Here is a 14,250-nt window from a genome sequence, read left to right as displayed (position 1 = left end):
AATGATGATGAGTGTTGCTTTATATTACTAGCTTAGTTATTGTTAATGCCATCATTGTGGTGTTAACTGACATAACGTTACATAACCATAACAATATTGTGGTTATCAGACATGATATATTCATCTTCGTCTTTTCTCCAGAAGACGTCAACAATCTATGCCACGATTAACATGCCTTAACATGCCATGATGTCACTTAATATATTAGGCTATAATTACGTTTGTCATGCTATGAACATAATAACGTTCATTACAAAATGGTTAAATCTGCTTTAAAATAAACTCTACAAACAACCGTCATGTATGTGTGCAAACATTTGTAAAACTGGTTACAGCTAAGGCAGGCAACTGTAGATTATGAAGCCCTTTCTTCTTGTGCTCATTCAGCTCAGGTAGATCAGCGATCGGCTAATGTCCACTCGTGCCCTGTTCGTATCCGCAAGCACATTTCCAGGCAACTTTTCTTGACGTAAGCAAATAAATGGAGTGCTAGTTTACCCATTTTGGATTGGTTTCAAAATCAGAAAAAATTATTCTATGAAAAAGTTATTAGTATGAGCCAGGTTCGAGATTTGAACAAAAATTATTGGGGGAGATAGTTTTGGATATGTTGACTGGAGTTAATAGAATAAAAACGACCGGGTACCTAACCGGAAATGCAATACCACCTACATTCACCGGGGTCGTTGCCTCAAGCCAAGGGGCGAGGGGGGGGGGGGGGGGGGGGTCTGGTTGAAAGTTGTCTGTAATCCATTTCAAACTAACTTCCTGCTTTGCTAGATCAGAAGATCATATTTATGTTTTCTATGACTGTCTTTTCAGTGGTCAAGAAGTCAAATGTAGCTTTACCCCTTGAAGCTGAGATGTGAAGGTGCACCAGTGCCCCAGTCAAAAAGTAGGTTGCATTTCAATAAATTGTCTGCAGATTAAAAGTGATATGAATAAAAATCCTTGTTGTAAACTATCCCAAGGTTTGGAAAATGTCTCTTGACACCCTCTTTCTACACGCTTTCCATAGAGGAACTGATGCACTGCCCCTCCACCTCACCGCTCCTCCATCTTTCCATCTCACCACCCCACCCAGATTTTATGATTTTTGAGAGATCCCTGAATGCATTTTTTTTCAAAGCAATGGATAATTAGCCACAGTTTAGTCCCAACAGACTGCTGTTCTGCTAACTGTGTGAAGAGTCTTGAAAAAGTGAACTCAGCATCGAAAAGGCAATAAAACAACCTGTAAATACATTCTGAACTTCTCTGCCAAAATTGGACCCAAGTAAATTTCAAACATAGATGGAAACTATTTAAATGAAAGCTAAACCATGCCTAGTTTTTTTTCTTAAATCCCCCTTGAGATTTCTACAGTCAGCTCAGTTGTATTGCACCATATTTCAGACAAAGTCACCAGGAATTACCTCATATAAATATGGAGAACCTCCAAGGAATTTTTTTATCCTGCCTTGGAATTTGAGACAGCACTGAGTGAACAAACAAAATGAAAGATTTTGCTGCAAGATTCAGATCCATAGAAATCTACATTTGATAATCAGAGGTCAACTGGACTGTAAGAAAGGGGATTTGAAAGAATGCTTAGTGTCTGTAAATGCTGAAACTGAGGCGTGTAGGCTAGAAGGGGATTTAATATGAGAATGCCAGATGTTCTCTTCTCTTGGCAAGGGCACATGAAAACGAGCTGATTCAGACATGATGAACTGGTCTCCACCCCTTTCAGCCTAGACTGATTATTTTTTCTTTCACCTGCTACAGAAGAGGATCTTGTGTCTGATCGGATCTCGTATCTTGTCTAGTCATACATTTATTGTATTTAACTTTATAAAAGGATTACATATAACCTTGCAGATTATAGTGGCATCTATTTCATGAAATCATATCACAGAACTGTTTCAGTAACATTTCTATAATTTTTATTATGTATAGTTTAAACCAGAATGCTTTATCTGCGTTATAGCACTGCTCCTATTCCCAACCCCAAAAAATCTAAAATCCCTGCACATAATAGAGAGGAATTTCCATTCAGATATATCATGTCCCTTTAGTTGAACCACAACGTCGGGCTAAGCTTCAGAGTGGCCTTACCTTCTTCCTCCATGCATTTTCAGCCTCATGGAGCTGGTTAAAGCGGTCAGACAGAGGGGTTTGGACCAGTTCGGTGGCTCTGGTCTTCTTCAGTTTGCTCCTGAAGTCCTCCTCTCCAACTTCGGTGGTAAAATCTGCCAGTCTAAGAAAAGTGTTAGGGTTTGCAAAAAATCCTCAAGTGATGAATGTATGTGTGTATGTTCTGCAAACTGTGAGTAGGTAGTGTATGTCTACAGAGTCTGTTGCATTAATGTGCATGTGAGAGTTCAAGTGAACATAGAGGCATGTGTATGTGTGTCTAAACCCTCACCTCTCTTTCAGTGAAGACCCAACGCTCCCATCCAGGTTAATATCCAGTCCCTCTCCGTCCTCAGACAATGAGAGAGTCCTCTCCAACAAGTGGCTCTCTTCCAGGCTCTCATCGGAAGAAGGGGTCTGCAGTTCCTCCCCCAAACTGCCACTACTAATACTACTCCCCCTCTGCAGACAACAGGCACTCAACCCACCTCCATCTTCCTCGTCTTCATCCTCTTTCTCTTCCTCATCCTCCTCACTCTCAGGGTGACTTAGGGTGATGCTTGTTTGTCTGGCCACCCTTGTGTCTGCGGGCCCTTGGCTGTAGTCAGACTCTCCACTGGTGGAGCTTCTCTTCAGGATGCCCTTCATCCCCTGCACTCCAGAGTCTTGCTGCTGCAAAGCAGGCTGGGAAGGGGAGCAAAGGTGTGAGACATTTTATATTCTCCTGCCTCTAAATCTTTTGATGCTCTCTGTTTTCTTGTCTCAATTATCAACACCTCCTTAACAAATAAAAAATGATTTGTATAGCCCCTTCGCTTTATAAGCAATGTCACAGAGGGCTTCACGCCCCTCCACCTTAACCTCTTCACATGCAAACTCTCCACATTAACCTCTGGCATTGTCCCTTCAGATATAAAGATCCCTGGTCACCCCCCTGCTGACGGAGCGACCCTGGACCCCTCCCAGGACCCTGTGTGTGTGGTCTGTACTACACCTGACCCTGTGTGTGTGGTCTGTACTACACCTGACCCTGTGTGTGTGGTCCCAGGTCAACAACTTCCAGCTAGTATCTCCTATGATTCTTTTCCATAACGTGCTGCTTTCAATCAGCTATCCCTATTCATAACCAGGGACACACCACCTACTAGGACTTTTTCCTTGGCTTAAGGGCACTCAAAGTGCAACTTAATAGTACACTCCTAATACCTGCAAATTTTTCTGAATGTTGCATTTGAGATCCTTTAGTAGCACTTATTGGCGGACTCAGGCTATCTGATGGGCAGGAGCGAAAAAAATAAAAAGGGCACCAGCTGCATATGGTGGGGCACAGGGGCATGTTTTGTCCACTGGTAGGGTACCCAAAGGGCTCTGCATCACGTTTTTTCCACAGGTATGTCAACCAGAGGGCACTGCATCATGTTTTCTCCACTGGTAGAGCACCCTAAAAGGGAATTTATCATGTTTTCTTGCACACTGGGCCACCTTACAGGACCCTTGATCATGTTCATGTCTACCATTGAGGCATCCAAGAGGGCACTTTTACTAGCATCGGGCCACCAGAGGGGGCGACCCCCCTGAGTCCACTTCTGGTAGTCCTGTATCCTAACAGCTCCAAGGAAATTGTTTATGATGTTCTTTTTGTTGCACTTTAGTTGTTATTATTTCACTGTGTTACTGTTACTGTGCTACACTAGTTGATATGTTATATTTTTCACTGTGTTCCTTGACCTATCACCAAAATGCACTTTGGATCCTTAATTTTCTGCTTTACATTCTTTATGCACAATTTGTGTATCACTCTGGATAAAGTGTCTGCTAAATGTATAAAATATAAATGTAATAACTAACATTTCAAATAGCACACAGGGTTGTGCACTTTTCCTCATGAAAATATACACACACTCACCTTCTCCTCCGCGTCCATAGTAAACAGGTGTGTGTGGACACACTGATCCTCAAACATGCTCCTGTCTCCGGAGTCCTGTCCCTCTATCCCTGAATGTTGGTCAGACTGTTGTTCTGTCTTTGAATGGCTAAATATGTGAAGGAGAAAAACAGTTAGACAGAGAGTGGGAGAGATGCATGTCTGCAACCAACCTCATAATGAAACTTAAACATTATTATGGGACAGTTTGAATTCCATGAATGTACAGTATGTTGACACTCATTGCTTAACTGAAATGTGAATGTATGTATGCAGTTGTCTACTGTTGGGTCATAATAAAGCCTTGCTTTGAAAGATCTATCCAAATCCTCCAGATCCCCTGGGCATATACAGTAGTACACAAGTCAATCTCTTCCTGCTGGTTTACATTACTTTTCTTTCAAGTTTATTAGCCATTTCTAAAGGTACATTGGCATTATTGGTCCTACTCATCTCAACAAATACAATTGACCTTTCGCCTAAGCCACGCCCACCTTAGTTACCGTTGTTAGCCTGTCAAGCATTGCTTCTTTGTGTAGCGGGTACAACTGTAAACTGCTCAAAGTAGCATACTGTACTGGTCAGTGTAAGTGATTCTTTTTGCAGTAATACCTCCAGATTGAGGGGAAACGGATTTTAATATGCAATGAATATATTCAGAATATTCAAATCAACAAGGAAGGGAACATAACATTAATTGAAGCAAAAGCACACATAATTCAACAGCAACTACTGTACTACTAGTAGAGGGTCCAGGTAACTGCTTAAGTGATAAAAGAGAATCCATTCGTAATTGGTTGTTATCAGTGTTGGGGTAGTTACAAAAAAAAGTTATAGATTACACATTACTAGTTACTTTTTTTTAAAGTAATGCTTTACTTTACTAGATTACTCACTGCTGAAAGTAACTAGTTACACTACTAGTTACATTACTTTTGGATTACTCTGTAACATCACCTGAGATGCACTTGCCAAATAACAATATGTAGCATACCATATATATATATATATTAGGGTTGGAACGGTACATGTATTCGTACCGAACCGTACGGTACGGGCGTCACGGTTCGGTGCATGAAATTACACGGTATAAAAATAAATAAAACTTGCGTGCAAATTAATTAATGTCATGCGGAACTACTGTTAGATACTTGTGTACTTTAGGAATATCTAATCTGTAGCTCTGAAGCTCTGATTGGAGCCGCCGTGAGTCAGAGATAGGCTAGCTAGCAGCACTAAGGACGAGTATGGAGAGTGGTGGCGACCCACGAGAGATAGAGGACCCGCCGGCATTATTAAGATTGCAAGTTTTGGAAAACTTTGGTTTCCCATTCAGTTACAGTAGTACAGGCGAGAGAATGGTGGATAAGACAAGCACTGTGTGTCGGCGTTGTTCAGCAGTTGTGGGCAGTGACATGCAGTCTGGGTAGGCAAGGTAGAGGCACTGCCTACCCTGCCAAAATTCAAACGTAAACATTTTTATTAAATCATTTTATTTAGCAGTTACGCATAATCAAATACAAAAAAAATTGCAAAATAAGCAGTGCTTTTACTGTCTGTTCACTGCGGTTGACAAGCGAAAAACTCACTTGCGCAATTCGATCCTGTATTCTTCAACATGTACAGTACCAGTCAAAAGTTTGGACACATTTTCCCATTCAAGTGCCTAGCCTCTTACTGACATCACCGCACGTCACTGGTTGTGGGGTATGTGAGTGGAAATACAACATGCTAACGCATATAACGCATCTGGCGTGTGCTAGCTAAATGACTAAAAATATCCGACGCCATCACCCAGGTGTGCCAATCACTGGAACGAGACAAAAACAATTTTCAACTTCTCCTCCCTACAGTGCTTCACCCAGACCATGGTATAATTCTGATTGGCTGCAGGGGTTAGACTAGAGACTAAAGACTAGATAGAACGTCCGCACATGGCGGCCATCTTGCTACAGTCAACTCGCTCACCCATAACATTGTGTTGATGCTACATGTACTTTTTAAATGACCATAACTTGCTCAATTTTCAAACGATTTTGAAACGGTTTGGTTTGTTATCAACGTCAGAGATGTCGTTATGCCACTGCATACTTATGAATAATTATGTTATTTAAAAAAAAAAAATAGAATAGAAGTACCAGCAGTTCTTTCGGTTGACAACACTGTTGTCAACAGAAAGAACTGCAACAAAATTATGTTCTTTTTTATTTCTCGAAGATTTCTTATCTGTGAATATAGCATTTTCCTAAATTGCATATCATTCATTTGTGTTATTATTTTATTTCATGTTCATTGGTCCCTGCCTTGCTGCTTCAGACTGCGTTCTGCCGATTCGAGTTCGCAGTAGTCGGCCATAGGTTAATCGTGAAGGTTGGGCTCTGGTGGGGCTAGTCCCTCTCTCACAATGCAATGTACATTGGACGTGGGAAAGTATTAATATGCATGCTCAGAATGTAATGTAATGTGGATCACACAAATTTGATGCCAAGTGGGGCAGGCAGCCGGTAGCCCCACCACAGCGTCATTTTGTATTTCAGACCTGATTGGCTGTCTGTCTGTCTAGCGCCAACATTAGTCGGCAAGAAGAGTGAGGAGGGTAGATTGTCTTAGCTAGCTTGTTAGCTTCACAAACTCCAGATAAGTTGAGAAAATGAATAAAGTGGATTTCATACTCGAGCACCAGTTATATACCCTTATATATACCTGATAAACCCTTAATTTGGAGGAGAAAGTTGAAGTAAAGCGACTTGGTGGTGAATTAGCCACAATATTGTCATCGCTCAAACTGCTGGTAAGAGTAACCGCAGGTTTAACATGGAGTGGTTTTTGAAAAAAAGTGGCTAATGGTTAGCATACAAAATAAAGCACCTTTCTCTTCAAGTGAGCTCTCAGCCTTGGTGAGTGAAAGCATGTTTTATCCTCCTGCCTTTGAGGTGCTGGTCTGTGCGTTGGTCATATTTGAGCTGGATCAATAGATATAGATAATGACGAGTGTCAGTGTGTCCATGCTTATCTATTAAGGTTGTTGTCATAGAATGGATCTGTATCCCTAAAAAGTTGTCTTTCCGCTTCGTTGTGGCCTTAAGTGGTGTTGAGAACATTGCTGTTCGCGAATGGCTCTGTAGGCACATTGGTTCTGAGCTTGGTTGCATTTCTAATTTAGGTTTGTAAATATGACCGTGGTAATTTTACATGTGTGTGAGAGAGAAGGAGAGCAATTACACAATTACACTCCAGTTTGTGTACTACAACACCTGGTAGAAGCAAGCCGCTCTGTCGTTAAAAGTGTTTTGTGGAGCCACGCTGTTTGTTGATGTGTTAAATAAACACATCAGTAGCAAGAGGGAGTTTTGTAGCTTTACTGGTATGTATCCTACGGAGCCCCTAAAGGGACATGAAAAAAAAAATCTGGTGCGCACAAGATACTTTCTCGTGCTCACGAGAAACTTTCTGGTGCGCACAAGAAACTTTCTGGTGAGCACGAGAAACTTGTCGTCGTCTGGTGACGTCTGTTTTGGCTCAATGCAGTGTGCGAATTACGGGGGGGTTTGGGGGGGTCTGACCCCCCCGATTAAGGTTCGGACCCCCCTAAAAGAGGTAAAAACCACAGGTCAGGGGGGTCGATACATTTATATATCGTTCTTACCTGTAATCGTAAATATTACAATATATTTACCATATTCATTCAGTAACAGGTTGGCGATACACAGAAATGTTGACTTTATGGCAGGGAATATCACACACAGTATTACACTGACTGCCATCTGGTCAAAATTCACTCAATAAACACAGCGCGAGTGACAAGTGCCCAATACAAATCAAGAAACAGCGCGAGTGACCAGGCAGTGTGCTGGTTCAATCACCTCAGTGTAGCTACGTAGAGGTACGTTCCGCGTTGTGAGAAAGTTCAAGAAAGGCAAGTTATCTAATACCCCCAAAAAATCTGTCACGAATGTATTTGTAATGGCAATTAGCTGTATAATATTCACAAGAATGTTAATGATAGAAACATGGTAAATGATAGAAACATGGTAAAGATTGTAAAGATCAACTTTTTTATTTCATAAAGAAATTACTACAATAGTGTTTGTAGTTTTAGTAGTGCGTGTGTGTGTGCCATTGCCGTTTACTTGGTTCGGGCGGAGGGGGCGAGGGGGCACTGAGTTGACCCCCCCCGATTGTCATTGTATAATTCGCACACTGGCTCAATGGATACACCCGTCTTGACCAGGGGTCTCATTTATAAACGTGGCGTACGCACAAAACGGGGCTGAAAATCCCACCACTTCCCACGCAAAGGTTGTGATTTATAAGAAACAAACTTGACGGGAGAATGTGCGGCCCCCCACGCTTACGCACATTTTGGAGACAGTGGGAATTGGCGACACAGATGACCGTACTGTAGTCAAACTGCAGAAAGTAAATGTGGGAAGAACGATTACTCATAATATTTATATGTTTTGTTTTCATCACACACGTTTTTTTCACTCCATATCATCATTATCATGAAGATTAAATCCAGCAGTGTTATTTGCGCTTGTACTGAGTGATAATTGTTCCACAAACACCTTGTAAAATCCAACTCAAATCTTAACTAAAAATTCAGCGCTGTCTCAACATCACATCCACTATGGGTGCATGAGGAGGAGATGCCCTGACTGCATGGAATACAGGATAACATCATATATCCTACCTATAGATAACTGCAGAACACAGTGTAACCAAATATATTTCTTTAATAATGTGCACATATCATCATATGTCAAAAACTGGAAATACAGTTAAGCTTCGGCGCAATCGCTACACTCTACGTCCTCGTTATCAGTCCAAACGTTAATACTGTTCATAACAAAACGCTTTTGTTTTCAAATTCTATCACTGGCACAGTTGATGGCAGCAGCAATATGCTGCAACTCGCACAGTTTTTATTGGCCATAACAACAGGGACGCAGTCAAAGCCTCCATTTACAATTTTGAAAGACTTTAACAAGCTAACTTGTATTTACAACAATGAGTGACTATAATATTTTTTTTTACCTATTTGAAAAATGTTACTTTTCTGAATGTACTGTGTCAGTGTCACGTAACTGCTCGTCTCACATCCCATTCGCTATTCACCTCGCTAGTCAATCTACAGTACTTCAGACAGGCTGCGGCCAACGCGACAGTAGCTGCAACTCTACACATGGTCGATTAGGCTATTTTCTTCTTAAAAGTCTTGATTTTATTTGGGGACAATGACATGGCTCGATAGCTGGCTAGTCTTGTTGTTAAACATACTGTCAAATTATAATTACTGTTTGGAGAATATGTCAACTTTGATGCGGTCATCTCACATCCATTTGCTATTCAACTCGCTCCACAGGCTGCGGCCGTACTGTAGCCTAGTACTAGTGTATGGGCATCCATGGTGATACTTCCATCCATCCATCATCTGCCGCTTTTCCGGGGGTCGGGTCGCGGGGGCAGCAACCTAAGCAGGGAGGCCCAGACTTCCCTCTCCCCGGCCACTTCCACCAACTATTCCTGGGGGACCCTGAGGCGTTCCCAGGCCAACCGAGAGACATAGTCCCTCCAGCGTGTCCTGGGTCTTCCCCGGGGCCTCTTCCCAGTGGGACGTGCCCAGAACACCTCACCAGGGAGGCGTCCAGGAGGCATCCTTATCAGATGCCCGAGCCACCTCAACTGTCCCCTCTCGATGCGGAGGGCAGCGGTTCTACTCTGAGCCCCTCCCGGATGACCGAGTTTCTCACCCTATCTCTAAGGGAGAGCTTGTATTCATTTCGGTTGCGAACTTCTCCAGTGAGAGCTGAAGGTCACGGCCCGATGAAGCCATCAGGACCACATCATCCGCATTGGCCGATACTTGTTCGTGAAAACCTTGATATTGATTTTGGGACAGTGACATGGCTGGTTAGCTAGCAAATCTTCTTGTCAAACATACTGTAAAATTATATGTACTGTTTGTCAACCGTACACAATGTTATTGCCTTTTAATCTTGCTAGCATAACGTTAGCTTTCGGGCTAATAGCTCAACCAAAGGAAAGCCGGTGTTGGTTCTGAGTTGAGCGGACTAGAAATATCAGAGTTGGCTAACGTTAAGAAACGTTAGATTTTCTTTTGCAAAACGCATGAAAACATAAATAATGTTTATGTGGAAAATATAGATCGCGGGGGCCCCGCAATCTATGTTTTTTTTTTTTCTTCATAATTTCTCTTTGGCAACAAAACGTTGATTGTATCCATGGTAGACAATTTTACTAAATATAGTTTTTCCATATAGTTGTGTGCAATCTCTTCGCAAATATAGCTTATCAGATTCCTTCTTTGTAGGTGAGATTATTATTGTGGCGCAGTGTTCCTGGGCTAGTTGTATGAACAAGGATTATCATGATCATCAAGTGGTTTTAGTGTCTCATTCATTCCTGTTACTCCATCAAGCATGAGGATTAACTAAAAGACAATTTTACTAAATATATATACATTTTCAATTGGTTTACATGACGTAGAGACGTAGTACACGTACAGTAGGATAGACGTTGAGTAAACTTTCACAGTTTGAGCATCACTTTGCTGATTTCAGGAGAATGGCTGAGAAGTTTTCTGTGATGAACCCGAAACATTTTTGTCACCCTGATGCTGCTCGGAATGTTAGAGCGCTTGCGGAGTTCTATTCGGAATATCTGTCTAAGGCCCATTATGTGGTTGATGAATTTGTTACACTTCGTACTATGTACCGTGAGCTGAGCATGGAAAAACATGAACTAAACACACACAGCATCCTACCATTTCTCATTGACAACGACATGGACCGTGCTTTCCCCAACCTTGCCATTCTTTATAACATTTACTTGACAATACCGATAAGCAGTGTTAAGGCAGAGAGGACTTTCAGCCGTCTGAAATGGATAAATAATGTGTTTGTGTTTTGACCTGTGTTTAGGCTATGAGTTTGCTGGTTTTGAGAGATGCACAATACATGTCAGTTCGGAAAAGAAAATGATTATAGTCTAGTGGAATTTTAGTTCAATCGTAGCATGCCTGTAGGTGGTCAACTGCAGTGCGCGTCACGCATGTGTGTGTTGCACACTCGTTTTTGTTTTTTTGTATTTGATGAGGCCTTTCAGACTGACTCACTCCCTGAATGAAGCACTTATATCACTAATTCCTAAAAAAGGTAGAGATCATACAGACCCTGCTAATTTCAGACCAATTAGCCTCATTAATGTAGATAGTAAAATACTGGCCAAAGTACTGGCCTCACGGCTTGAAACGGTTTTACCATACATTATACATACAGACCAAATGGGCTTTATAAAGGGTAGATCTTCAACTGATAACTTACGAAGGCTTTTACATTTAATGTGGCTGAACTCTTCCAACACAGCACCAGTGGCTGCTATCTCATTGGATGCTGAGAAGGCCTTTGACAGGGTTGAGTGTGGTTTTCTGCACTCGGCCCTGTCAGGGTTTGGTTTTGGCACTGGTTTCAGCAAATGGATACAAATAATGTACAACTCCCCCAAAGCAGCGGTCATAAGTAATCTCTATAAAGATGGTGTATTTAAGTCATTCACTGAATTAGCCCAAGAGTATAATCTACAAAATAAGGGGGATTTCTGGAAATACCTGCAGATAAGACACTGCTTAACAAAAAAGTGCCGGCCAAATGAAACAGGCAACCCAGTAACTGACTACCTTCAAAACCCACTCAACCATAAGGCATCAGTATTCTACAGTAATTCAATGTATTTAACCAGCAGCACATGTGATGATTTGAGGATAATCTGGCAGAGGGACCTTGACTGTCAGATTGACAATGATACTTGGAAACAGATTTTGACTGATAATGGTAGATATATAAAGGAAACTAGAGGTAAATTCATTCAATATAAAATTCTACACCGGTACTACTGGACACCATTCAGGCTTTTCAAAATAGGACTAATAAGTACCAACACATGCTGGAAATGCAAAAAAGAGATGGGCACATTTGTACATCTCATATGGGAATGTTCTATGGTCAACCCATTTTGGCATGGAGTATTGGATTTCTTAGAGACATGGGTAGGACTATCTTTGCCATTTTCCCCACGTTTATGCCTTCTGGGTGATAAAACAGAAATTCCACAACTGACAAAAAGTTCCCATTCAGTTTTGATGGTTGGGATAGCCTCAGATGCCAGAATTATACTGAGATATTGGAAAGCTTCCACATTACTAACATTTAATGAATGGAAAGCTTTGATGAGTGAAACAGCATCATATGAGGTTATGTTGGCAAGAATTAGGGGCAGAGGGCCTGTGGTTCTGGGAAATTGGGATTACTTTATGGAATACCTGACATCTAACTAGCGGACTGCAAGGATATTTAAAAAAATTAAATAAAAAATAAATAAAAATAAACGGCCTTTGCACAAATGTTCCAATCCATTTTGTTATCCTTTTATTTTTATTTTAATGCCGTAGTGTATGATCGGTGCTCGTATACCTTTGTAGCTTTTCTTTTCTGTATGTTGTTTTCTTTTAACCAGGAACACGCAACCAATATGTAACTTTGTATTCTGACCTTCCTTCCACACTGTACCTTATGAGATATGTACCGTGTATGTTCATAAATAAAAACTTTAATTGCAAAAAAAAAAAAAGTTTCCAGCACAGGCCCACATTTAATGCAATTTAACTTTACAGCGGTTAGTTTAGTTTGTTGGTAAGAGTAAAAGCTACTGTACTACTATTGTACTACTATTGAGATAATATTAGAAGTAGCCTAGGCCTAATATTACTAGTAAATAGTAACATCTAATATAGCGTTAGTTCTACTAGACAATGTCATGAATGACATTGACAACATATTAGTCAGCTACTAGTACAGGGTTACTTACAGCTAGGATTAGAAAGTAGCCTATAGCTACGTTGAAACAGACAAAAGTATGTTTGTTGATCTTTAAGATATTCAGCTGAGAATGGGGCACAGCACACTGTTTTACTCTTGGATTTTGGGCTGTGGAAAGGGGAAAATTGACTCTCCCTTCTAAACTCCTGGGGTAACTGCTATCGGATTTGTATGTTCCGTATGGCATTTTGCACCTTAACGACCGACTCCTTGATGGAGCTTCTTCAAGTAGGCTAGTGAATGGTAGCTAAGGTAGGATTGGTCAAAGTCGTTTTGGCGTCGTAGTTTTCGCGATAGGTCATTTATTAACCTAAATAATTCGCTAAAGCTTAGATGGTTTAAAATGTTGTTATAAAAAATGAAGCCATATTAAGTATGAAGTAAAACTGAGCAACTGATAGATCATTTACATAAGAATACTGAACCTTTATTGAGTGTTTTGTAAAAAGAGCCTACTGGTACTAGCTCTACAGGTGGAGAAATATTTTAAGAAGATAAAAGAAGGTTAGGATTCTGTCTTTTTCAAATATGAATATCTATGCAATGGTCACAGTAAACACATAATTGATTACACATTTGTTGTAGTATAACGCTCTGATTGCTTTGAAGATATAGCATGTTTTGAGTGTCTTGTCATGTTCTTAAACAGCTGCTAGCCACTATGCATGCTGAAATATGGTTGAATAAATAAACAAGGACAAATTCATATAACTCAAAGTAAATGTGCAGTGACATTTTTGGAGGGATAGATTTAACTGTACCACAGAGTTTGTCATCTATTAAATAAAGATTATACCGTGTGGTAGACACATAAAATATATCAGATATCAAACATGTCCTATTAGTCTCTTCCTACCTGGTCACCACCATCTCGTCGATGGTGATTGGCTGAGTGTGCGCTAGGATGTTGTTGCTGTGGTGACTGCTGTCCTCTGTTTGAGGAGAAGCCTCCTTGTTCTCATGTTGTCCCTGGGGAAAGAAGGACATTGTGGGTATTTTCCACATTAGCTAGTCCTCTAGGGCAGCGGTTCCCAACCTGGGGTCCACACCCCTCAAAGGTGCACCAGAGTTTACAGGGTAAAATGTTCTACTATATAAAAAAATAAAATAAAAAATAACATGTTATCATTTTTTTTATCATATGCTTATAATTTCAAAGCCACAAAATAATAATAATGGTTTTTAGTTTTGCCGATGTTGATTACTACTTATCAAAGGAATCGTGGGTGATGAACCATTACATTTTTAGTCTTGAGGGCGTGGAATACCGCTGCTGTAAAGATGAGCTTGCTGACCTCCAAGCCGATTCTGTGT

At 40.8% G+C, this 14,250-nt stretch overlaps 1 protein-coding gene across 1 annotated transcript in view; it reads right to left on the bottom strand.

Annotated features, from left to right (window-relative positions):
• The window catches only part of svild (supervillin d), a 147,925-nt gene that overhangs the window by 74,434 nt on the left and 59,241 nt on the right, over positions 1 to 14,250 (bottom strand). The window contains exons 5-8 of the mRNA XM_062475125.1: positions 13,793 to 13,905; positions 4,022 to 4,148; positions 2,408 to 2,799; positions 2,098 to 2,239 (exon numbers count right to left, since the gene is read on the bottom strand). Coding sequence (XP_062331109.1) covers positions 2,098 to 2,239; positions 2,408 to 2,799; positions 4,022 to 4,148; positions 13,793 to 13,905 — 774 coding nt within the window. The remainder of the gene's footprint in view (positions 1 to 2,097; positions 2,240 to 2,407; positions 2,800 to 4,021; positions 4,149 to 13,792; positions 13,906 to 14,250) is intronic.

Source organism: Osmerus eperlanus, chromosome 12, assembly GCF_963692335.1.
Source record: "Osmerus eperlanus chromosome 12, fOsmEpe2.1, whole genome shotgun sequence".
Lineage (NCBI taxonomy): Eukaryota > Metazoa > Chordata > Actinopteri > Osmeriformes > Osmeridae > Osmerus > Osmerus eperlanus.
This window is presented reverse-complemented; position numbering and strand designations above follow the sequence as displayed.